The following is a 27,220-nucleotide window of genomic DNA, read 5'->3' on the forward strand; positions in this document are numbered from 1 at the left end:
GAAGTAATATCTTTCCTAGCTCCTTCTAACCCCCTTTGAGTATAACAGTATCAGACAGTACTATAAAGAGAAGGGATTGCCATTTTGTTGTTGCAATGTTTTTTACATTTTACTTGGCCTAAAGAGGACAGAAAATCTTTTGGGATCCAAAATGTTGATGTTCTTCCCTGTATGACAGTTACAACACATATTGGAATACCTAAATTTGTGTTTCTGCAACAATTATTAGAGGGAGATGTTTTCAAATGTTCTAGGCTTCTGAATGCCATCATTTACTGTGTCATAGACTTCATTTATTTTGAACATTTTGCATTTTACATAGTTAAAATTGTGATAGTCTCAAAGGCTTATTTGCTATGCAATATCACCTAGCATTCCCTTAGTTGTGTTTCAGTTATTTCTGTATTTATATGTTTCTTTCTAATATTTTTTCTGTGTTTACTATGGTATTTAAAATATTAGCAGTAATCTAAAATACAGTCTGTGATGAACTGAAGACTCAATACTGCTAATAGTATTTTCATGAAAACAATCTAGTGTAGCTGAAGCCAAACCTTGTCCATACTTACACTGTTTTGGTGTGGGCTTTCTTACTGAACGGTATCCAGAAAAATCAGATACGATGACTAAGCACAATTAAAGCCAAAGTAATGGCTTGCTTTTTGGTGTGGGTTTTTTGGGGGGGTCTGGGTTTGTTTTTTTTTTTCCACTCCTTGCAAATACCTGTATGGTTGTGGAATGACAGACCTGCACTTTTGCTGGTAAATATATATATCTGCTTACATGTATATACAAGTGGGGGGTGCATGTAAAACTACACAGCATGAACATAGAAGATGCTGCCTTTCAGCATGATGTCTGAACAAAGAGAGCTTAGGAATACATAAAGGAATAAACCTTAATGGCTTGAGCTATGAGCTTAGAAGATTATCTGCAGCTGTGCTTGACTGTTGCTTTTCCCATGAGGGCCTTAAAGGCATGATAGTACTTTCCTTTAATACTGAGCGCTGTAGTGAGTGGTAATTCAGCAACCAAACTTAGCAGTTACTCTTCTAAATTATCAGTAACAACTGCATGGAAGCTGACACCATTCTAATCCAAAACCTGTTAGAGCTAGACTCAAGAGGTGCTAAACAAATAAGAAAAGAATGCAAGTTTGTCCATATATTTCTCTAGAATGATCCATACATATATGCGATGCTAAGGCATCTGCAGTATTGATAGTGTCTCATGGTAATCTCTAGATGACTTATGTGGGAATGACTAGGTATTGTTCACTTCAAAACACAAGTCTATTTTTAAGGTTACTAAGTACAGATTTAGAAGAGAGATGTTTAATCTCCTAGTTGTGTAAAGTCTGTCTCCAGAGTACGCTACCCTTTGAACTTCTCTGAAGAAAAGAAAACTTGAAATGCAGCCCAGGAGTCAGTGTCTTTGACTTGGAACCTTCTGAAGGGAATTGTGTAACTGAAGTTTCTGAAATATCCTTAGGGTAGAGGTACAAGTAGACAAACAGAATCTGGAGGGTTATGCATAAGTGGAAAGTCACATCTGCAAAATTTTTCTTCTCAAAAATACGGTTCCTCAGAAGAAGACTGGAATTTAATACTTGAATACAAAGGAGATAATAAGAACATTAACTGCATGTCTTTTAGGACATTTTTAGTCCACTTATATACTATATTAAATATTTTTAAACTATAAATAACATTAATTAATGGCAATCAGAATTTAGCTGGATTCAGATGTACAATACTGAAAAGAATCCAAAAGTTTTTCTAAAGACTTTAAAGTCTTTTAAAGGTACATGTTAAGAGAACCCATTTTTGATTTCTGTCAATCTTTTTCTCCAAAATCTGTTTAAGGAACATGACTTCTTACATTCAGAACAAAATAAGTTTTTTAATTAACTTGTATGCTTAATGTTTGCATATCTAGGTTTAGACACAGATAAAAGCATGTGTGAGGAAAGAGTATAGGTGAGAAACTCAGTTTCTTCCCACAAACCTTAACGGGTATGTTGGATGGATGCTTACAGTTTTGTAAATGAGTAAGATCAATAGAACTTTTACTAGTAGTAGCACTACAGAGGGGATGGAAATCAGATTGAATTTATTACTATGGCAATCAAAGCATATTTTCTTTTCAGAGGTAAATAGTCTAGCTATGATGGTCTGACATGTAACACTGGGCATCTGTTGCTGTGCTTATGCTATCATCATCCTCCTTCTTCTGGGTCCTGTAAGGAGGTTAAAAGTGTTTGTTTAGTTCGGCCAGTACATGTAAATTCAGTGAAAGTTCAGTGAATATTAAGCTGGTGCATCAATATCCTACTTCAGGTCATGAAGAACATCTTTTAATATTCTACATGATATAATAAAGGGTGGGGAAAAAATTGCTGGGAGGTTGTGGTTGTCCTTCTTGTTTCTTCCATCTTCATGTGCTAAAACTGCTAACAGAATTCAAGAATGGCCTAAATACGTCTGCTGTTTCAGTCTTGGAAGAAAGAAGCCCTGTATTTTGAAAGGAGTCTCTTTTGTAGTATATGCGCTTTGTTCTGAGGTTTTTTTACTTCATTTGCTAGCTGATACAGTATGTCTGGGTAAAAGATCTATAGCTTCTTCTTCCTAAGGAGGTAGAAATTAAGAGTTTCACAGGCAGTTTCTAAATTGTTTGTATTACTTTTAATGTAATGCAGTGCTTTTACAGAAAGTTGTGGTTTCCCTAGAGAGTTGTAGGCTTTGGTCCAGTAGTCTGTTCCTGTTTTAGTTAACGATACTAAAGCTCTTCTCATTATTAATGTCTAAGTGTTAATAATGAAACTACATGTTCAAAGCAGCAGTTCCTTAAAATTAATACAGCTTAGCAGTAAGCAGTCAGATATCTAAATTCTTTAGTTTAAGAGTATTCATGCAAGAGCTTTTGACCTAAAGCCAAGAACGGCATGAGTTTATCTAGTGATTTTTCCATAAGGGGTGCAGATTCTCTTTTTGTCAGGCAGCTACATACTTGAGTAAAATACGTATGGTTTTCAGCCACAGTGCCACGCCTCAGGAATCAGAAAGCCCTGAGGGCTCTTGATCACAGTCAGTATCAGCAATCCTACCATGTTTTTCACCAGAAGGGACAATAGTGCATATTTTATTCTGATAGTGATCTTTTTTTTATGTTTCATGCCCACAAGTACAATAGAAGAGTTGCATTTGGTTAATGCTGACCCTGAGCATAAAGTATTTGTCCTGCCCTTGAGATTTTGTGGGCAAGAGGCAGAGTTTGCATTTCTAGGGCATAAAATCGTTAAGATAGATGAAATTGCATTACTGGGATGAAAATGACAATGGAAGTCAAAAATGATTGTAGACGTGTTTCTTGGATGCAGGGTTTTTTTGTGCATACAAGATACAAGCAAAAATAGTTAATTTGTGATTGTAACAATTTAAATTATAGCTTACATCCTTTATGCAGGGGAAAACAGAAAAACTGAAATTCTAGCTAAAGGGCCAAATACTACCTTCATTTCCTCTAAACTACATTAAAAGAATCTTATTTCTGTTTAAGAGGCAAAGAGATGCTTTGAAAAATGAATTTAGTTCATTTTATTGCAGTGTTTTGAAAGGTTTATTATTTAGCTGCATATAACCTCAGCAAAATGAATAATGAACTCTGCCATATCTCAAGTCTTGTCCTTCATGCTTTGCCTCACATACAATTCCCTTTTGTTATAGCTACTTTATTCATCAGATTAGGTCTTGTCATCTTTGCAACTTGCACAACAGGAAATCAATAATTAATTACGGATAGGTAAAGTAATGCCTCAGTGATTCCCTGATACATCCCACTATTGCGCTATGTAAAACAACCAGGGATAGTTACCTAGCTGATCCTCACTTGGACAGATTTGGCAAGTAGTTAACATATCTCTCCCTTATCATGTGTCTCTTCGTAGCTAAAATCAAGGGATGGGATATAAAATTACGGTAGACGGTACGTGATTAGAAAATGATAACAGTGCACACCAAAAAAAGGGCACTTGAAAAAGAGAAAACCAATCGAGTCTCTCTGGTTGTTTTGAAAGGAAAAGATTGGGTGGTGCTCTCAGAAGAATACACCTCAGGCTCTGTGGTGACAGGAGAAAAAAAGGGAGAGAAAATATTCTAGATGATTTTGGGGTGGAATGCTGACAACAGGAGAATAATAGCTTTGCTTTCAGAGAAGCTGAGATGGAGGCTGGGAGGAACGTGTCTCGTTTCAAAAAGAATGAGTTTAACCACTGATTCTGAAAATGTCACCTTAAAGAGCCAACAGAAAACTTAATAATCTTCATCCAGTGCCAGACAGTTTTCCTGTGCTTAATATCTGTTTGTTTAGGAGCCCTTCTTTAAGCCTAATGCTGCCCTAAATACTTTTCTCTCTCTTAGCTTCTTAAGCAATTGAACTTCTGCTGTGTCTGGGATGCAGAAAGTTGCTTACAAGTAAAAGGTATTTGTACCTTGAAATTCAGAGTAAAAAGGAGAGAAATGCTGAGGTGAAGCCCACTGCACATCATACCAAAGGAGACCGAAGTAGGGCATGCATGTATCACACAGCCACACCACTGGGGAGTAGTGAGGCACCCCCCCCAGCATCAGGCACTCAGGCAGGGGGCTGAGAGTGCCTGGGAGAGGCAGCTACTCCAGTGGCAGCTCGGCCACCCAGCTGACTTGGTCCTCCTCTGTCCAGCCCAGCCACCTCTGCTCTTTGCCTTGGCTCAGGTGATGGCACAGCTCCTGTGGTGCTCTCAGCAGGGTCTCCCTCGTCTCCCCTGAGTTATGTCTGTGCAAGGGAGGAGTGGCCTTCCTCCCAGACTCACACAGCAGCGGGTGTCATACTCCAAACATAACCTGTAACCAGTAACTAACTGGCAGTATCATCATCAGAAGGCATGGAAAGCAAACAGTATTTTTCTTTAACCAGTTTGGCTGACTGGACATGCTGTGAGCAACTTCTGCACTTTTATCCAAATTATTATATCCCCTAAACTTGAATAATTTCTCTGGTTTAAGTCATTTTCCAGCTTTCATAAACTGGAAAAGAGACTATAAACACAAAAATCCTCAAATTAAGATGACCTTTAGTCATCCGTATTCTTCACTTTGTTTTTGAGGGACTGGCTCATAACTCTTCAGGAGAGGAGGAGAAATGGGATAGTTGGAGTCAGCAACTCTTTGTCTTTTAAAGCCACTAAAATTTCTGCAGATTTCCAGTTGCAGACTTAATACAGAATTCGTTCAAAGGATTTAACCCAAACAGCAACTGCTAACATGTAAACTGGGAGAATGCCAGGATCTTCCAGTCTCAGTCCCTGCTCCTCTCTTCAGAAATGTATCTTGAGTTACCACTTTGAAAGCAAAAGGTAAAATCTTATGAGTAAAAATATCAATATACTGCTTAATAACTGTTTGCAGTTTAGATGGTAGGAGTAAAAAGCCATCAGTGAAGTAATCTATTCAGAATGCATCATAAAGCAGATCAATGCCCAGCTGTTCTCTGCTGGTTTTGAGTTTTCCTGGAAACAATGCAAGCGAATCCAGAAAGGACAATAGTTCCAGGAATCCAGGAATCACTTACTGATAATAGGATTTGGCACTGTAAATTCAAAGAAAAAATTAAAGAATACCTATATTTTTTAAATGAGATAGTTTATCTAAAACTATTTGATTGATTTTTCAAGAGTGTTTCCAGAGTTGTTGAAGTTGTAAGCGTTTAGTTGAAATCACTCTTGCAAAGTCAGAACACTTCAAGTAGAAAGGCAGGGGCTTTTTTAGAGAACCGCCATCTCTCCATCTCCTTTAGCAACTGACATTTCCTTGTCAGCTACTTTGGCACTCAGGGAGCAATCCTGCTAGCACACTCAATATTCAGGTGTATTGATGGGGGTAGTTATTCGCTGCTGCCGTGGGGCTGGCAGAAGGAAAGAAGTCCGGCTCGGTATCTCTGTTGAGAAGCACTGAGAATTTATTCTTCCTCTTGTATTAAAAAAAAAAAATATATACAATCCCAGCTTGTAAAGCCTAATGATAACTGTGGTTGTTGGTGAACATTTAAAGTGCATCCATGAGATACGTATGTGAATCTTCCCAACCTTGGTACCATTTTAGATTTCTCACCACAGTCAAGTCACGCACGTAACTTTTATATGTCAATGCATGTAGATAATTTGATCCAGTTCTAAATTCTGTTATGTCTTATTAGCGTTGTGACAACAAATTCCCAGTGAAGAATTGCCCAGACCTGTGTAAGTCTGATGAGCCTTGACTTAATTCACATCAGATTTATCTTTTACTCTAGACAGTGTCACACTGGTGCACACCAGTCCGGATGTTTCATTTAACCTGACAGCAGCGCTTCAGCTTGCAAAAGAAGCAACAGCAGGAACTCAAAGCAATGTCTGGCTGAGTTTCAAAGCAAGTAGATCCTACATTACATACTTACAGGCACTTTGTTTTGTTGCTCCATCACCAACTTCTAACACCATTGTGGGTCTAGTTACTGATTCCCACAGGTGGTTGCCTATATATTTCTACAGCTTATTACCATTACAGGAGCAGTGGTTATCACAATTAATATCCTAGAAATAGTAAAATGCTGCCTTACAGATAAGGAAATAGAATGACAAAACAAGGCTGGTCGTGTGTGCTTCAAGTCATCTGGAAAAATGTCTATTAAGTCACAAAAGGAGAAGACCTGAACCAGGAAGTAGCATGCTGGCGAGTTTGTAAACTTGAGGGAGGCAGGACACAGCATTCTCTGTAGTTCCTCAGGTTTTAGCTGTTTCATTATTGGGTTTGTTGCATCATTTTTGTTTCTTTTCCCTAGTGATATTTCTCTGCCTTCCAGAAGTTGCTCTTTTTCTTCTTGACAATGTTAGGATATCAGTGGCCGAAAGTCAGGGCGGACTGTGCTTTTCAGCACTGGAACATACTCAATGTGCATGCAGCCATCATATGGTTTTGCTAAACAACTCAGTGCTTTTTAAGTCAGTATCTTCTTAGAAGCTGATAAGCATAATCAGTCAGTGGGTAGGACTTGGTTTTATTTTTGTTGATTGGCTATTTGCACATAAGCTGGTGTAGAGCTTCTTTTGGACTGAATGTCATGAAGTCATCCAGGCTAGGCACCGCACCAAGGTTGGCAATGTTGGTGCTCCATCCCCAACTCTGCCCCACATTCCTTACCACCTTGTTGTGCCCAGTCCCCTCTCTTTCTTCTCATCTGTGAATTCCTCAGGCAGGAGCTCTGGTTCCCTGTGGTCTGAGCATGGTGTCAGTTCCCATCAGGGCTTAATTTCATTCAGTCCTCACAGTGTTATTGTTACTGTACAAGTGAGAAAATAGTGTGTCTGATATCATCTACCTCCACAAATCATCTCCTCAGGTTTAGGACTCCACTACCAGAGAGTTCTGAAAATTCTTGCAAATACAATAGAAAACTGCTTTCTCTTTTCCCCTGCATTTTAAATACAAACAGCATAATGTGGAAAACCTAAATTATATTTTTCATACCATACCTATGCAGTAGGTGTTTGGCACAGTAAATTTAGTCACCCTGACAAAATAATTATTTCCCAAGGGCCTGAAGAAAACTATTAATTTTCAAAATTATTTAAAATTGAGCAGGGAGACAAAAGGCCTGTTCACTCCTTAAGCCCAGTAAAAGCTGATTAGTGAGAATACAGTATAATTTTTGTTTTCTACAGTGGTTATCCAGCAACTGCCCCACATCTGATCCTTGCAATTTTCACAAGAGCATTATCACTGTAAACATGTTCCTACCAATCCAGCTTTAATGTTTGGACTTCATGGATTGTAATTGAGAGAGAATACATTTATCCATTATAGTGACAATACAGAGAAATACCCAGTAGCAGATACCTTGAAAGAGACAGTAAGGGTATACTCTGGTATTTCTGTACTCTTGCTGTTCTGTGCCCTCCTGTAGTGTGCAGTTGCCAGCTGTTAATTAATTGTTGCAAGTTAACAAATGCATCCATTCTGTAACAGAACTGCATTGAATTTCTTTCCAATTTGTCAGGTCTTTTTGTCTTACTCTTCCTCTGCTAGATCACATTTATGGCTGGTAAATTGGTTTCTGAAATGCAGCCTCACACACTTTGGTTTTGAGTTAGCTTTCTTCTCTGCAGGACACTGCTATATACTGTACCTTTTAAGTACCCAAAATCAATTTAATTAAATTTCATTACAGGCACTAGAGCTGAAACAAACTAATGAAAGCCGCCATCACGTCAGGTGGTATTTATCTCAGCATTAAATTGAAAATACTCCCTTTAGGCACTTAAAAATTAGTTTAATATTTAACGCTAATAGCTTTTGGAATTGTTGATGGGGATAGTTTTTAATAAATTTGTTACAAACTGTTTACCTTTCCATAAAAAAAAAAGCTTTTTCCTCGTGGCATAAGGGAGCTTAAGATAGATGACTTAAAAGTATTAGGATTTTGAAATACTGTGAGGTCTGGGAGCTGCCCATAATGCTGTTGAAAAACACCAGGAAGGTTGTCGTGCAGTGACAGCAATATGCCTTGTCTAGACAAAAGCAGTGGCAGTCACCACAGTAGAATGCTATTGCCTGCGCCCCAGTTACAACTGGATTTTGCTCTCTCACTGTTTAGACACCTTGCAGTGCTGTTTCAGGGGAAGCAACATTGACAAAGCACCTGTTGATACTCTGCAGAACAAAACTGGTGCCACACACTCTTCCTGTAGAGTTGTTGGACTGTGCAGATAACAGTGGATTTCATCCAATTCCCATCAGAAACAGGGTCCAGGTATTAATGTGAACAATACAGCTGGAATAGACAACAGGAGGAAACATTTAGGGGAAGATTTGGGTCACTTTTTTCTGACTCACTTGCCAGGGGTTTATTTGAGGGAAGTAAAAGTGCAAAAGGAGTGTGTATCTGGCCATGCATGTATCCAGATTCACAAAGGTGGGAGCATTTATGACTCGCACTATGTAAGTGTGACTGATGTCTCCTCCTTTTGCAGGCAGGCAGTAAGAAATAGTCTATTCCTTCTCTTTTATCTGATCTGGAGTCTGCCTTCTTGTTATCTTGCTCTTCAGCAGTCTTGTTAAGAAAAAATAAATGATAAGAAAACTGTAACAGAGTAAATTATAGAGTCACCTTTCTGGTAAGAACATCTGACCCCAGAGGAGGAAGAAGGGAACCGTTTTTCTTCAGCAGGATAAAGGCATGGGCTTCTCACGTGTTCGCTGCTTCATTTTTACAGTAGACAAATCACTGTGCAAGTTATTATTAACAGGAGAAGGAAAAATAATGCTAAATATGTTATTTACAGTACTGATGCTTGGATAAGGTTATTGTGCGTTGTTATTCATTATAGCTATTAGTTCTATAATAGTTCTTAAACTATTCTTTAAAAATACACATTTTATATATATACATTATATATATGTACATATATTGAAAACTTTCTATTAATTTCCAGTTTGATTTAAGAATGTAGGGCTTTACGTATGCTTTTGTTGGTGTTTCTTATTGATTCTTCCTCTAGGTTGGAGGATGCAGCTTATGTAAAAGTAGTGTTGTACATGAGAGATCGGATATAAAAAATATTGGTTTAAGCAAGTTGTATTAAAGATTAGCTATTTCTTCTTTCATCTTGCTTTTTTTTAGTAATTAACTGGTTTTCTTCCTTACATTTTCCTGTATGACTGCCATGAAATATGAGGTGCAGTTCAGTGAAGTGTCCTTAAAGTTTACTGCTTTCTGTGGACAAGCCCTCACTATCAACTCAAGGGAAAGTCGTTACTACTGTGAAAGCCACAGCCCAGACTTTTCACTTCTTATTTCTTCTGAGATTACAACTGAGATACATCCATGTTTATACAAATGTGCTATGTAAGGAGTACAGGAATTCAGAATCTGTAGTTAGGTGTCACAGTTAGGTGTCATAGGTGGACAATCTATGTATTTCCCTCTACATGAGCTATGAGTATCTTCTTCCTGCTGTGTCACACTCTCGCTGAGTTCCCTGAAAGTTTAGTGGAATGGGGATATTCAAGCCATTTTCTGTTGCAGTTCTGAGAGCCATGTGCCCATGGTTTCTGTAGACAGAGCAAAGTCAGACACATGCCTTGGGCGAAGGCAGAGGATGGGAGGCAGTGGGGTTCAAGACTGGATGTCTGGAGTAGCCTGAGGTGGGGGGCAATATCCTTTACCACCCCAGTGGAGAAATAATTTTCTACAAGCAAGAGGAAAATTGGTGCTTGGTAACATTTTGCTGATTTTATTTTTATACGGCATTTCACTGCAACGATTTTGTTTAGCGCTGTGCCAGGCACTTGACTCGATTTTCACTGAGCCCAACAAAAAGTTAGGATTTTTAAAAGGCTTATGCCTTTAGTGTGAGACTGGGAAAACTCTGTTACTGATTTAGATTTAACATTAAGCAGTTATGAAGACAGTTAAAATCTATCAGTACTTGAAGACATTTGAAACACCGTTCAAGATGAGGTTGAATGGGCCTTTGAGCAACTTTGTCTAGTGGAAGGTGTCCCTGCCTGTTGCAGGGGGTTGGAACTAGATGATCTTTAAGGTCCCATCCAACCCAAACCATTCTGTGATTCTAAGAAGAGCAGTAGCAAAAGTCAGTTTATTCTCTCATGATACTTTCAAACTATTCTCAGTATCCTTTAAAAAATTTAAATTACATTATTTTGAATTATCGCATTATACTATGGTACTGGAATAAAACATGAACAAATTAAAATATCATATTTTATTTCTGAACTAGCTGTTTCTAGTATTTGTATTTCTCTCTTTGGTTGGGTTTTTTTGATACATCACCATTACCACAGCTTTAAGTAAAAGGAATAAAATTCCTTTCTGTATATCTTGGAGAAAAAAATGCAATGAGAAGAATGCACTGATTCTTTTTCCCTCACATGTGAATAAATGTACAGGTAATATAACTGTTCCCATCTACTTACTCCAAAACTTCCTTATAAGATAGAAATGATTCAAAGCAGAAGCTGGTTTTCACCATGAAAACAAGCTGTCTTCTGATTTGGAATTTTCGTAGCCAGAATGCCATTTGGAATGTGAAAACAGAGGCATGGAAAAAGACAGAGCTATTAAACAAATAGCCTAAAATGTTGTTCAGTGTTATCATAATTTGGGTGTTTCAGAAATGTGTTACTTTATAGCACTTTCTGAATTTTGATATTTCTTCTGATATGTCAGTACAGTCAGTATGTCATATCCTGCACCACTATTTGCCACCCAGTGGCAGGGAAGAGGTAGTAGCCTACTTAAGTATATGTAGTGAAAACACTAGAGAAAATTACTCTGTACTTAAAACGGGGGCGTGTATGGCATTTTCACTGACTACTGTCATAATGTTTGATGTTGCAGGATGGATGGTCACAGTATCACTTTGTAGCCTCATCTTCAACAATAGAAAGGGATCGGCAAAGACCGTACTCTTCATCACGCACGCCCTCCATCTCTCCTGTGCGCATGTCTCCTAACAACCGCTCAGGTAAGACCAGGCTTTCAGGACTGAGGTAAAGACAGAGGTAATGCAGCGCTGTCATTTTCATTCTTTAAGCAATGTTACTGACATCCAGATTTGTTAACAGTGGTGGAAAGGCACAAAATACATTCTTTACTCTTACCTGAATTATCTGTTCAAAACAGGATGTTTATATTTTTTTTTCTATTAGCACCTTTTAAAGTTTTCCAGCAGGAAGAATATTCCATAACTTCTTGTTATCAATTCTCATGCATTGTTTTCCTGATTTGGATTACCTGACTAGATCTCAGAGCAGTGGTGTCCGTGAAGGAAATGGACATGAGGAGATTTTGTTACTTAATATTCTAGTTGTTAATGACGACTTGGAAGTCATCTTAGAACACTTGGAAGTTGTTGAAGGATCCACATTATTTTTTATTCCTTTTATATGTATATGTATAGGCTTTTATTCCTATTATATGTATATGTATATATCATTTATGCATACACATGTATGGATAAGTTTCACAAAAGATTGACTACAGGTCTTCATGTAAGGTTGATGGCATATTTACACCAGCTATCATTAGTTCTCTATGATCCGTACAATGAATTAATGTAATTAATGTAATTATGCTGTAGCTTCAATTAACTTTTCTATTCATAAATCTGGGCATTTTTCCCTCAGCTTATTCTAAGGCACAGCATACCTTGGTTAGATAAAACCATTCCCAAATAAAATCTTTAAACAGTCAGCCTTTCAATGTGCTTTTCACTACTTGTTCAGTCAAATCCTGTCAATCCATAGGTATACCAAGAATTTAGGATTAAAATTGGCCAAACTGATTATTGCAATGAGCATCATGACATAGTTTTGTTTCTAAGAAATACCCTTTTTTTAATTACCTGGAAGCTGCATCTTAGTCCTGCAGAACAACCTCTGAGAAATATGAAAATGTAGCCAGAAGTACAGTGAGAGCTGCTATTCAGTTCTCAAAATCTGTCATTACACAAGTCCATAAAGGGCTCTTGTTCCGTTTTTCTTTCTCCAAAATCTCATTCTTACTGTAAGTACAAGACACTTGAAATGTCTGGCCCCAAGATCTTAGTTCTCTTTCCAGAACTGTCTCTTCACTTATGTTACTTTGTTGCTTATAGAACATACTTCTTAGAGAAATTTTGGATGGAATCTTACTGCCATCATCAGTATCATAAGACTGCAAAAGGACTAATATGGTGCTGGTTTCTGAAGGAAGAGGACCCATGTAATTACAGACCAGTCAGCCCAACTTCATTCTAGAAAACTGCTGTAACAAATAATCACAATCTGAGCATCTCAAAGAGTAGGAACGCAAGATACTGCTTAACTCTAGGAGTATCTATTTCTACACAGCATAAGTTACTGTCTGACTAGTAGTATCCATATCAAATCCAAGCATTGGTTTAGTACGATTTGTTCTTACAAAATGCACCTGAATTCCTACTACAACATAGTTAAAGCACTTTATGGAAACAACAGTCAGTAAGTGAAATCTACTGTAATCAGTAAGACTTTTTCAGAAAATAATTTTATAGGCAAGCTAGAGCAACCGGGAAAACAGTCCAGAAAGTGTCATGTGTGGTAAATAAACTGACTAAAAGCCATTCACAAAGAATGGGTATTGTTTAGTGCCAAAATGGAGGAGTGCTTTACTTGGAGGTTTGCCTGGGTCCCAGTAGTCTTCAGTGGCTTCATTAATAGCCCAGATAATACACAAAAGATGCCTATTACCTTTGCAGGTGCCACAAAGCTGGGAGAAACATATGTACCTTAAAGGTCAATATTGGAATTCAGAGTGATACTGAGAAATTGGAGATACTGTCCAAACGGGAAAAAAGATCCAGTCCTTTACAAATAAATTATAAGGAGAATAGCTGGCTGGACAAAAGTTCTTTTGAAATTATTTAGGGATTTTTTGTCAGTTGCACACATGAATCATGAGATGGAGAAATCAGGGTATGAAAACTACTGCATGTACTGTAATTGTTTAACTCAAATAAGAGAGACATAAGACGGGGTCAGCGGGAAGAGGTACACACCAAGTATTCGAGCCAGCTGTGAAGAGGGACAGCATAAACTTTCTCTACTTTCATAGCAGGCAGCTGGAAATAATGAGCAGCGAAGAGTCACGCTAGGCATCAGGGAACATTTCCTAACAGGAGGGAGACAAAGCACTGGAACAGACTGCTTGGAGCAGTTATGTGATCTCTGTCATTAGAGATCTTTAGTTTTAGATTAAAATCTGTCAAGAAATATTTTGGTATACTGGATCCTACCTTGGGGTAAAGAGTTGAAGTAAATGAACTCACAATGTCCCATTCATCCCTAGGACTTAAGAGTTCTGTCTTCTTCTCTGTGTCCTTTAAGAATAGAAAACCTTGATACCACTTTTCAGTCTAATGTCAACCAGTGATTTCATATCTGCTTCCAGTAAAGGCTCTGAAAGAGGGCACTTCTGGATTTTAACACTTGCCAGAAAGTAGTTGTTCTCACATAGGAAGAGAGAGTCAATTCCCACAGAGAACAAAGAGAGGTGTTTTTGTCTGTATTGGTCAATTGTGTTCGAAACACCAGAGTGCTTAAGAGCATTAACGAAGTATGAGAGACAAAATGCATCCCCGTGTAAGCAACTTCTTCAAGGTTTGCATTCTGGTTTGTTCCCTCTTAGACTTGTCATTAGCTGATTTGGAAATTTAATGTCACATTTCTTTACACCTGCTGGATTATCAGCTTTAGAATTACATCACTATAAACAAGCAATTTAGAAGCAATCCCAAATTTTAATGGCCTCATAAGAAAAAACTTTTGTCCTGCATTTGTTTTGCATACAGAAGCCAACACCAACAGAACCAATCTAAGCAGAATTCAGCATCACTTTTGCTTCCCTATTCCTTAACTAAAAAATGTAACATAGTTTAGAGAGGCTGAAAGATACAGTTCATGATCAAGCATAATGAATGAGCTTGTGTTTTTTGTATAGACTTTTCTTTCCTTTTAGGGAAGGACATTGTTACTGCTTTTGAGGTTCTTTTGACACACCAAATACCTGGGTGGAGGTAGGAGAGGGTGTGGAAGTAAGCGCCAGTCTTTAGTTATTTTTGCACACTGTGCCTTCACAAGGCTCTGGTGTGTGCTTCCACTTGCCCTGCACTCCTTCCCCTGCTCTCCACAGCAACGAAAGTGAGTTGTATCTGCCTACTCCTACATACAGCGAAGTCAGTTCATGTGAAAGCCGTTATTTTTTTCCTAAGCGTCACAGGCTCTAAGTCTTCATAATCAGTGCCAGTGATCAACTTCACATTCTCAAGTACATGAAAATCAAGTACATACCAGTTCTCCTTCTAGTCACCTTGTACTTTCCTTCTCTTAGCCATACCACAAGTATAGGTGAAGGACTTCATTTTAACAATAGCTTAAAGTAGCAGTTGTTGTTCTAAAGGCAATTGTTCATAGAAATTTAAAGACAGATAATTATTGAAGTTACCTTTAAGTGTTAGGCATTCTTTGCTATATGTTTTCTAAGAAAAATATGTTTCTTTTCTTCCCATCTCTACTAAAATCCTTTAATTGGTTTGCTTATTTTCAAGGGAGAAAGGAAGAAATCATCTTGTATCATTTTTTTTCCACACAGTCGATAGTTAATGGTCTTTTCAACAGAAATAAATAAATCGTTTTGAAAAAAAAAAAAGGAAGTGCCTATACCAGAAAATTTTGACAAGTTAAAGAATTTGGAAAGCAAGTTTTTAATTATTGTACTTTTTTTGCAATGATCACCTTAGTTGTTGAGTATAGATGAAAAAAGTAAAACATTCAGAGAGAAAATTATGTTTGGAGTTGACTGTTGCATGAATACATTTGTCCTGTACTTGAAATAACAGCACCTTTTCTTTTCCTCCCTAATGGGGTAGTGTTTCTTCAAACAGCATAATTTTAGTATGCACACAAGTATACATTTTACTGAAATGTTTACTCTAGAGTTAAACATTCATATGTTCAGTCATATGTGGCAAGAAAAAACAAATCCATTTTTGTGATCTAGCAAGTGCCCCAGCCTCACCTCGGGAAATGATCAGCCTAAAAGAAAGAAAAACAGACTATGAATCAACTGGAACAAATGCCACTTACCATGGAAGTAAGGGGGAACACACTTCCAGGAAAGACACCATGACAGGTGAGTTTATGCTTGCATTGCATATGTAAAAATCAGGTGATTGTATAGGCTTGGCTGGGTTTGCTGAATAAGTACTGGATCCTAATGAACAGAATGGTATGTGAAAAAGATTTGTGAAGACCATGTTTCTTCAGAGAAGGCTATAAAATCAGATTTATGTTTCTTTGTAACTTTACATTTTCATTTCAGAAGGAAGTTGGGAGATCACTTTGAGTTAACTAGTGTTGTTTCTGCAAGTACGACAGTGGTTGAGCATGTGTCCTAACATCTGTCTTTGACAGGGAATGGCTTTCCAAGGCCAGTTAGCTTATTTTGCACATCAGTCATCCCTAGGAAATCTGCTGGTGGTTGTGAATTCTGTCTGTGTTCCTTTCCCAGCTGGGCTGATTTCAATGCAACAGTTTTTTCTCTGTGTGTTATGGCGCCTATTGCAGGTTTCACTGAAGGCCCGTCCCCCCTGGTGAGCTCATTAACTTGTCAGCATTTCAGTAATTACAGAATTTTGAGTGCTGGGCCCAGTACTGCACCTCTTAATTAATTCTCTTGAAAAACACATGTTGGTCTCCCATCACCATTGCACAGGCTTATATAACCTTTACTGACCATGTTGTTGCACTTACATAGTACTGAGCAGTGTGGTGTCCTCTTCTCCAAATGCAACCACAGTGAGGAGTCACTGCACATTCTGAGTGGCTGTTACTGTCCCCTATGCCCTCTGTAAAAGTCTTACTCAGAGGATGCCAGAATGGGGGGTCTCTGGGTTCCTCAGCTCACTGGGGACATCAGGAACATGCTGCCTCAGAATCAAGCCATCAGTACTAGTTTTCAAGACCGTATTCAGGATATGATGATAGTCATACTGCATCTACTGTGTTATTCACTGCTGCATAATCAAAACCTAAAGGCCGGCCTTTGTGTGAAAATGCAATATGGAACATTAATTAGCACGAAAGTGAAAACGTGAAGATGAGGAATAACAAGAGCATTTGGAAGCCACTGAAATTAAGAGTCTCCTGAATGACATCTGCAGAGTACTACATGAGATTGCAGCATATTCAGTCAAGGTACTGCATTTTATATATCTGTAATATTTTGAGTGTTTCATAGTCATTGCACAAGGTGTTTCTCTAAAGCACTTCAGTGGTCCTTATTTGTGTGATTGTGAAGGACAGGACTGTGTTTCTTTCAGTACTTTGTCAAGGACCCACAAAGAGGGAATCTCTGGAGTAAGAACAGAAGGCTGAAAAGGCAGAAACACTAGCATTTTGTTCTAGCTTTATCTGCAAATTCAGACTACCAGATTAGATTAGAAGGTTCACCCAAAAAGAAGTGTTCCATATGGAAAACGTGTGTTTACATACAGGTAGTCTTGTCTTTTGCCACACATTAAAAAAAAAAATAGAGTTTTCTTTTTCCCCAACCCTTTTCATTTTGTCTTTCACAGCAGTGCTTTTCTTCTCCCATTCGTGTTTCCCTTGTTTCCTTTATCTTTCAATATACTTTTTGGAGCGTGAGATTTATACTTCCCCTTCAACCTTTGCTCCGCTTTGAGTTTTGCATCATGTTTTCCTTTAATATCTGCTTGTATTTGTCTGTTCCTATTGATCTTTTGAGTGGGCTTTTAGTAAGGAAACTTGAAAGATTCAGCATCACGATCAGCTATTGACTTTTTCCAGCTGCTGAGCTCAGTGAGAAAAATGAAAACCAAAATCAAGTTGAAAAGGGCAATAATATTTCACAATCACACATGACGATTGTATGAATTAATATGGAGTTAACAAATCACTTTCTCTTTCTTTCAGATCACCAAATCTCTGCTCATTTGCTCTAAGTTCAAATTAAGCACCGTTCTAAGAACAAAAGAAAATGACAAAAGGAGTCTTGTGCCTCAACATTCAACATGAAATTTATGTAACATATTTGTAGCTCAGGAAATAATAAATATTTCATTAAAAATGATATTAAATCAGTATTTGTAATTTCAATTGTGAGACATTTTGGCTTTATTTGAATGGTCTAATAGAAGTTCATGTAGCAAGTTCATTGCAATCTCTGTCTTTCATTTTGTGGGTCAGACAGTCCATTGCAGCTAATGCATCTGTGGAATCTATGGGATAAATGTTTTTTCAGGTTCCACCTGATGTATGCATATTTTGAGCTGCTCTTGTATTTTGTGCCAAGCTGATGTATCACACAAAGCATTCTTCGACTTACAGGTTTACACGGAATGTAAAGCCACAACTGTAGTTCCCATTTATCCATGGCTGTCTCCATGTTCTTCTCCAAAGCTCTTCCCAGTTTATAGTTCAGAAATTTTACGACCTCTTGGTTGGGACTGAAATGAAGGTTTTTTGATGGATTTTTGAAATAGAATGTTGGCTTCTCGCCATTGTGGGGAGTTGTTAGGAAACCTCTGGGGAAAATGGAGTAAACAGTGTGGCTGAAGATAATAACTTACATCGATTTCACAAGGACAACTAAAAAAAAGAGGAACAATATCAAAGTTCTCATTGCCCTCTTCACGGGTTTATGATGTCTTTTATATTTACAGTCCATCTCTTCTCTGAAGAAAATAATAACCAATAATAAAATTTTATCACCTAAAGTATATTTTTAAGACAAAACCTATTATATTTATTTAAAAAAACAAAACAAAACCCCAGAAACTTTAGGTGCATGTGATAACTTTAATTACGCGATGGTGTCTTCCTTCAGAACAGGGAAGATGCGGCTACTGTATACTGTCATGGAACCCCTATTCTAAAGTTTCTTTTACTGTGTTAGTTCCCTCACTGAAGTAATCTGTGCATCGCAGACTGCACCCTCTATCTTCACTTTCACCAGCAGAAGCATATTCTGATTAATATATTTTCTTTTGGTTTTAAAGAATCAGTCATCTGTACTTTTGGTTTTTAAACTTGTTTTCAAGTCCACACATACAGAACACAACCAACTACCATCACCTTTTACAATAGCTACAGATACTAAGGCTACTCATTATTACTTTAAGAAACCATCTTTTCTCATGCCCTTACCTCATCTTTCACCATGCAGGAGGGTGGCAGTGGCAGTGACAGGTAATGATCTGTGGTAGGTGAGATTTGTGAGGCATAGAAGCATTTTGCTTTACTGTCTTGAACTAGATTTTAGAAAATGGAGTCCTGCTACTTATATCAGAAAAAGCAGGTTACATGATACCAGATGAAGACCACTCTTATGTCTAGCTGAGTGTTCCTTTCTTACTATCAGTCTGTGTTTCTGAGGGAGAAAGGCTAGCCTCTTGCTTTTTCAAAGTATCTGTAAATGTGTTCAGAATAAGTACTTGAAAGAACTGAAAGCTGAATGTTAAACCATGAATCAAGTGACTGGGGTATATGAGGACAGCTTCAGTCAGGGATACCTTTGTCACATAAACCACAGTGTGACATAATTTTGAAAGCTGTTGTCAGCTTTGCAGAAAACTGCTATGGGGAGCTGTATGATTTTTTTGTTTAACTGGTATCACCTTGAAAACTAAATGGGGGAAAAAAGAAGGTATTTTTCTGTAATGCTCTTTATGAAATACAGTCACAAAATACTGCAGGTTGATCACAGTACTCATTTTAGAACCTTCACAATTTTGCTTTGTAAAAACTGCTGCTTCAGTACTATCACATACTGATGTTTAGGTACTGCATAAAATACACTCATCACTCCTCAGATCTTTTCGTCTGTAGCCGCAGTTCTCACATTTCTGTAAGAAAGCGTGGCTGCTGGAAAATCTCCATGTTAGACCTTGTACCCCTTCCCCTTCTCTTGCCATGTTTTAAAGAAGATTATTTCATTAATGTTTCTTTCTCCCTGTTTGAAAAATTTACTATGATAGTTTGTATACTGCATTAACAGGAAAAATCATATTCTAACCACACAATATCTGTCCATTCAGCTAGCTCATTCTCTCCCTTTTTTCTCTTACATTTGCCCTCTGCTTTTGGACAGCAAGAGTCAACTGCTCACTGAAGCATGGCAGAGCAGGAACGGAGTTCCCAGGGATACTGCCTGCTTGTTCAGAAGCAGGTACTGGAGGGGGCTATGTGCACTGCTAGCAGCTACATTGCTTGACTTGCATTCCCTCCAGAGAGAACTATCCCAGCCTCCCAGTAAGACTAAGTCAAAACTTGAACTCTTAGCATTCATTTCCGAGTATTTGCTGTGTCATTGGTTTTATTACATTAAGAAAATAATGCTACCTTTTGGTTATTTTTTTCATTTTAAAGTTGTGAATTTGTACTCATCACTGATTTCACAGCAGCACAGACCTTGCAGCTATTTTAACAAGCCGATACTGTCAATTTTCCATTGCAGAATATGTGATCTGGGACACCTTAAGTCTTTGATCCGGCATGTGACGGTGTATCAGTGCAAATGTCACAGTAATGAATTGGATAGCTATGCACCAACTATAAACTATTTCTGGTTTTATAATAGTCATGGCTATTTGCTGTTAGTGGCACATATGTACAATATGCGTTTTTACATACCTGTAAAAAGATGGAGAGGTTATGATGCTCCTTAAAGTCTCTCTGATTGCCTGTAGGAACAACATACAAATTAATTAGCATGTGTCTAATTTGCTGTTCTTCATCACATTCTTCATAAAACCCTCAGATGTCGCACCTTATACCAGTCTTTTATTCTTGACATCAACCAACCATGAATAGTATTGTCCTGTCTGGTCATGCCTGACTAAAATCTTGCTTGCAGGAAACTTCAACCCTGCTTATCTTGCCATCCATATACATGAAAACAAAATGGTTACAGGAGGTTATTCCTAGGTTTATGAGATTCCAACACATTGAATATCACTTTCATCTTTTTCAAGAAGTAGCACTTCACAAAATGGTTAGCTGAAATGCTAATTATGAGAATCTCTGGATCTTGAGAAAAGGAATTTGTATAACCCAGCTTCTTGCAGTGTGTGGGGCCAGCAGAAACAGCATGAAAAGAAGATGATATCAAGGGAAGATCTGGCAGTTGTACTACTGAGAGTCATGCCGTCATGAGATGCACCATAAATAGCAATGCTGATGCAGACTCCTCTAATACCAAAGACTGTCATCAGGAGGGGGACTTTTTAACTCTAAAGCAGAGGATGCTGCCAGAATAAATAAATAAGTTAAAAACCAAACACTGAAGGAAGTCTCACACACCACTCAGGTTAGGTGACAGAATGCAGCCTGAACAGAGAGAACCTCTGCAGATCAAGCTTTCAGCACTTTACATCTAAGATCAAGCACTTCGCATTTCCATCTGTTATCATCTAGTAGCGCAGAGGTGTAGGTAAGAGTACCTACCTCTGGAAAAGACCATCCAGCATCTGTAACCAGAGTTCGTATTCTTCCCGCTTCAAAGAAAGGATCCTGCCGCACTCCTCGGAGACCTCCAGAGCTCTTCTCCATTTCCTATACAAGACTATGCACTGTCTCAGTAACTGCATCCGGCTCTTCAACAAGAAGTTTTTTCACACCTATTAATGGTTATGAAGTGAAATGTCTTTTTTTTTCCAGCTGTTAGGGCTCATCACCCTACCATATAATCCCTGTCTTTATCCTGTTCCAAGGACACACTTGAGATATTTAAGAACATGATCTAAAATCTGTAAAACAGCAACATGGAGCAGAGGGAAGAGTTTGTACATGCTGGGATCCATGCTAGCAGGTTGACAAAGAAAGTGGTTCTTCAGTAACTGTGGTTCTTCTTAGCAATGTGGCTAGCATGGGTCCCATACCCAGCTTTCAGCTCTGATGCTTAGTCCTCACTACGAAAGTTTTTGAGCTGCAAAGGTATTAAAAGCAACACTTTGGTGCCTTCAGGTTTTGTACCATTACACAGGGACCTGAGAGAAGTCATGTGCCCAACATGTTTCGTCTCCAGTGATGACTGATTCACAACTACTCAACTTTTATTTTCAGGCACATGCTTTTATAATGAGAGTCCTCATGACGGTATCAAATCATTAATTCTCATGTCTGGAAAGTCAATAACATGCATGCCTGGTAAGAATGGTGCACAGCAGCCACACACACAGACAAAAATTACTGCCGTCTTTCAAATACTACACTTTCAGATACGAGAAATAACTATAATCTTTTCAGTTCGACCAGCAAACTAAGCTTCAGCTAGATAGCCAAATCAGTGTGATCAGTGAAGTCAGCTTTGCCTTAGCTTTTCACAGGGTTTTGGGGGGCAGGGTGGGAAAGAATGGGTTATTTTGAAAACTGTGTTATCCTTGTCTTTAGAATTACTTCTGCTTTCAAATTCATAGCTCAGTTTGCTCCCTGCGTTTTAGAGGTAGGGCATCTGAGAACAAAGTAGCAGAGAGTTTCAGACTGTCTTGGCCAGGCCTATTCAGTCTACATACAGCTTTTTTTTTTTCTTTTTGTTTAACTCGTTTTTTTCAGTTGCATTTAATCACTTTTTCCATGAATAATTTTATGTTGCCATAGGATAATAATAATCCACATCATCCAACTGAAGTGAAAGGACTGAAATGTTTCTTAATGTTTACACCTGTTACCTGTTCAGTGTATGTGTGGTATAAAATCCCATATGTAACCTGATATATATTACCAAATACTAGCTGTATGTTTTGTTATTTATTGAAGTTATTTTGTTGATTTATATGTGAAATGCACAAGATTGATATGAACATGACATAGCACTTGTTAATAAGTGTATACCATGTACATGCATGTACAACAAAGCAAAAATTATGACTGTATTGTGGGAGGAAGAGAAAACAAATCTGCAAATGTTTTTGAAGATTTTTTTGTGGGGGGAACAGGCATTTAATGAAGCCGTAAGAATTCATTTTGAGGCCAAAGAGGTATGTTTGGTAAACCTGCTTTTTCCTTCCTTTTTCCCCTCTCCAGCTCAGAACACTGGAATCTCAACTTTGTACAGGAATTCATATGGTGCACCTGCTGAAGATATCAAACATAACCAGGTAGGTAGAGAGACAAAAATGCTACAGTTCCAATGTAACGTCTTATATGGAAATGAAGAAAAACATCACAAAGATTGGTAAATCTAGATTAGAGGAACTGAGTCACCCACTTGCACAAATGCTAGCAATTCCACTGGCTTCAAAGAAGCTATATTCCTTACGCTAATGGATAATTTCAGTTAAATTTCAAAAACATCCAACAGGTTATGATAGCATATGCAGAAAAATTATTTAAGGTGTTTAAGCCTGTAGTTCAGAATGAAGGCAAGAGGGGCTCGGGACCTGAATACCTTTAAAGTTCTGGATAGATGCCACATCCCTAGAAACATTCAGAGCCAGGCTGGATGGGGCTCTGAGTAACCTGATCTAGTTGAAGATGTCCCTGCTCACAGAAAAAGGCCCTCTGCTCTATGGATGTGTATGGTAGTCATACGTCTGCAATTTCCAGTGTATTATTTCTTTGGTCCCCAGGAATTAGACATTTTTCTGCATCCATAGACTTCTGTTTCATCATTACGTGTAGTGATACTTTATCCTTAATTACAACTCCTCAATAGTTTCACAACTTCCCTAGGTAATATGCATAAGTTACAGTACTTTTATCTAAAATGAGGCCAAAAACATTTAAGAAAAACACTGAAAATTCATACTAGTATCAGACAGGTAAATTAATATGTAGTAAGAAAGATTTTTCACCAAAATTTTTTACTAGGCTAACTGAAATTTCCATTTAAGAGACCGATATTTCAGTCTTAATCCACAAACTTCAGGTGAAGAGAGTTTCTGATATTCTGTTCCCCCATTTCTCTTTATTCTTTTTTTTTAATTAGACAGTGTTTCCTGTAGTGCACCATATTTCTTTGTGCAAGACAGTGCATGAAGGTGTTTCTGCTTTTATTGCATTTAAGGAGGAAATAAGGGTATGAGGTGTTGAAGGAGCAGGTGCACTCTAATTGCAGTCATGAATCAACCAATTTGATTTGGAGGGGGGAGAATCTGAGCAAAACAAAACAACCCAAAGTCCTCTAGTTTTCCACCTTTTTGCACTTGCTTTCTCATTGAAATGTCAGGTTTATGATTGACATATTGGAAAGAATGGTTTTAGCTGAAAAGAATGCAGAAGTACTACTTCAGTCCCCTATTTTCTACTCAAAAAACGACCGTCTCTTAGCTTTTTGTCATATAAGTAGGTTGCTTCAGACAGAATTTTTCTCCTGCATCCAAAATTAAACACCTGTGTTTGAATATATGAAATTAAAGGAGGAACTGAAGGTCCTGTACACCTGGATAGCAGTACTAGAAATAGAAGCTAGAGTAGTTGTGCTCTTTTGTGCAGTTCTAATACTGCGCCCAGTCTTGTTAGATCAATCACTTGTGGGATTGTTAAGGCAGCAGACACAGGCAGCATTTTGCACCCTACGCATGGAGTCCAGTACAGATGTGCTTTATGCCACAGAGTTTGGGCCGTAGCAGTGCAACCGTTCCTCTCTTCTTAAAGGAGCATTATCAACTTTTGCAGAGTCAGCAGGGTATGCATTCTCCTGCCACTGCCATCTGAGCACCAATATTCCAGGGGATGACCATTTGAAGATTGAAAAGCTGTATCATTTTGCAGTCACAAAACTGCCCAGGCTTACAGAGGTGGCGTAACACAAAAGATAACATTCCACTGAAATACTTACTTAGCATGACAGTTTTCAGATTGTAATTAAGTCCCAGATTTAAAACCAGAGACTCACTAAGGCTGTCTGCAAAAAACTTTATGGAAAACTTAGGTTTGGGGGACCACCCAAGGGTTTTTTTTTGCATCTCATAAATATTTCAGCATCAAGGCAACTTCCTGGAATGTACCAACATCACAAGATTGCCAACATGGAGTGTTGAGGAGGTGGCAAGAAGGTGGTTCTGCTTACAGTTAGCTGAACACATTTTAGAGCACTTACTTAGCTTGAAATTTCCTCATGTCAGTGCCCTGCAGACTGTCAGTGGTTCTTAAGGATACGATACCACCCTAAATCTCACTTTTGGCAAAGGCAGCTGCAAAATGTTTAGTATTTTTGGAGTGTATAACACTTCCATTCAAATTTTGCAAGGCTGAGTTTTGGCCACCAATGTTTGTGTTATATAGCTGCAAAACAGTCAATAAGTTACACACAGATTGTAGTTACAGAAGTAACTGTAAGCTGTGATGCTTGAACTTCATTTGAAGTAAACCATCATCTTGAGCAGCAATAATATTAAATAATAAATGTATTTAATAAAAACATTAAATAGATATAAAGAAATGCAATGACAAGGCAAAGCTGTAGGATTAATTCACTACCAAGCAATACCTTGAGATGTTAAGCTAATGCACAACTTGGTACTTCCAGCATGAAAAACGTGAGATTTACTCCTTCTTCCATCCTGTTGCCCACAATAAGTTGTATCTGACAAACTGGGGGTATTACTCTTTCAGGTTTCAACACAGCCAGTTCCACAGGAGCCCAGCAGAAAAGATTATGAACCATATCAGCCATTTCAGAATTCAACAAGAAACTATGACGAGTCCTTCTTTGAGGACCAAGTGCATCATCGCCCACCTGCAAGCGAATACAACATGCACCTGGGACTAAAGTCAACTGGCAACTATGTCGACTTCTATTCAGCTGCTCGTCCCTATAGTGAACTGAACTATGAAACAAGCCACTATCCAGCCTCTCCCGACTCCTGGGTTTGAGACTTGGGCAGATACAAAAGCTCCAGGAACTGTGCATGTGCATGCATACCACAAGACGTTTTTTTTCCTGCAGATTTAGTTTGTTAAAGCCTGTTCCATAGGAAGGCCCAGATAACCAGAATGGCAAAATTTAAGAGATTTTTTTAGAAGGCTAAAAGATACAAAAGCTAAACCTGGGAGTAATTAGAAGGAAATATATATACATATATATATTTTACAGTGTGGGGCAACTTCATTGTTGGCCTGTAGAGTCTAAAGTTTGGTGCTGTATATTGAATGTGGCTGAAGGAAGGAGGGAGAACATGGCAGTGGATGTGGGTCAGGAGTTAAGCACAAGTAACTGAGCAGCGTACATACTTTATGGGGAACAGCTTCTCACACTTTGTTTAATATCCTCATTCATTGTGAATCTAGGCTTCAAGTTGCATTTGGGGTTTCCTCTGTACAGCAAGATGTTTCTTGCCTTTTGTTAATGCATTGTTGTAAAGTATTTGATGTACATTACAGATAAAAAAAAGAAGTGCATTGTGTATATTACACCAATGCCACGGTGTTTCTTCATCTATGGTTCTAAATATTGCTTCAATTTCAAATTTTGAAAGATGTATGAATTTCCAGGTTTTTGTTTTCTTTTCCCCGGTGCGTTTTACCAAAAAAAAAAAAAAAAGAAAAGAAAAAAAAAAGAAAAAAAAAAAGAAAAAATCAAAAAAAAAACATAAAGGAATATTTAGCAGTATTGTTTGTTCTGATATGTGAATTTGTTTGTGGCAACTAAAAACAAAAAAAGGCATTCAGCAGTTTCTGACAATTAACATTCATCATTCCACACTCCTTGTCAACAAAGTGCTTTTTCACTGCCTAAAATTTTAGATGTAGATATTTGAAATAGATTTTTTTCATTTATACCAGTTTTCTTTATGATGATACAGTGTTAAAAGAAAATAAATTACAATTGATCTGTCATCCATATTTGCTAAGAATGTCTATTTCCAAGAACCTACCATACAAATATACATTCTTACATGTGTGTGTCCACGTATGCATAGTATTCTGTGTGCGTGTGTATGTTTGAGTGTGTGTGTTTGTGTGGCGTAAGACTTCTTCTCATCCAATGTTTTCCTTATTCAATCTTCAATTTTTGTTTGATTTTCAGTTATTTTAAACAGTGGAAACTCCAGTATGTGCTTTCTCTTACTCACTTTCTTAACCATTGATAGCAATTCAAAATTGTCCGGCCGCATACTCACAAAGGAAGGGGTTATCAGATTTTTTTCACTGACTCCTTCACCCTTAGGTGCCATTTCCTTTAAAATATCATCTCTTGATCTTCTCTTGAGGAAATTTCATTCCTCTCCAGCCACCAACAACAAGTGCTCAAGGAAGGCAGAGTTTGATCTTGCCATCTCCCTGAGGGAATGGAAAAACAAAGACCCAACGGACTAAAGTTTGGAGTCTCCAAACTCTTCAGTTTCATAGAAAGGTCCAATTCCTGAACTGTTAGGACAATCATTTTTTTTAACCCATACTAAAAAGAAAACCCAACACCCAGAATACATTCCTCAGATATGAAAGGTACCAACCCATTTCTGTGCATTTAAAGTAAAACCCAAAAGAAATGAAAATGTAAAGGACAGAGATATTTTTTATTATCATTATTTAAAAGAAAAGGAAGCTAAGCTAGGAGGCCAGAAGAGCTGGCATATTCATCTTAGCTCTTGGGATTCTGGAAATCAAAGAATTTAGCATTTCTTCATTTCTTTGGTTCAGGCAAC

The 27,220-nt window shown here is 37.9% G+C and overlaps 1 protein-coding gene and 1 long non-coding RNA gene across 7 annotated transcripts in view; both read left to right on the plus strand.

Annotated features, from left to right (window-relative positions):
* Nucleotides 1–26,411, plus strand: part of CTNND2 (catenin delta 2) — a 655,439-nt gene extending 629,028 nt beyond the window's left edge. For all 6 annotated transcript variants that reach the window (XM_062610812.1, XM_062610810.1, XM_062610813.1 and 3 more), the window contains 4 exons: nt 11,434–11,560; nt 15,613–15,744; nt 22,656–22,729; nt 25,188–26,411. In XM_062610812.1, coding sequence (XP_062466796.1) covers nt 11,434–11,560; nt 15,613–15,744; nt 22,656–22,729; nt 25,188–25,448 — 594 coding nt within the window. In that variant the 3' untranslated portion in view covers nt 25,449–26,411. The remainder of the gene's footprint in view (nt 1–11,433; nt 11,561–15,612; nt 15,745–22,655; nt 22,730–25,187) is intronic.
* On the plus strand, nt 15,788–18,401 carry LOC134159669 (uncharacterized). The gene is made up of 2 exons (XR_009963242.1): nt 15,788–16,808; nt 17,547–18,401. It is a non-coding gene; the product is annotated as an uncharacterized LOC134159669 (long non-coding RNA).
* Nucleotides 26,412–27,220: the final 809 nt, after the last annotated feature.

Source organism: Pezoporus occidentalis, unplaced genomic scaffold (assembly GCF_034315485.1).
Source record: "Pezoporus occidentalis ecotype Australia unplaced genomic scaffold, CSIRO_AGI_Poc_V1 ctg15, whole genome shotgun sequence".
NCBI classification, from domain to species: domain Eukaryota; kingdom Metazoa; phylum Chordata; class Aves; order Psittaciformes; family Psittacidae; genus Pezoporus; species Pezoporus occidentalis.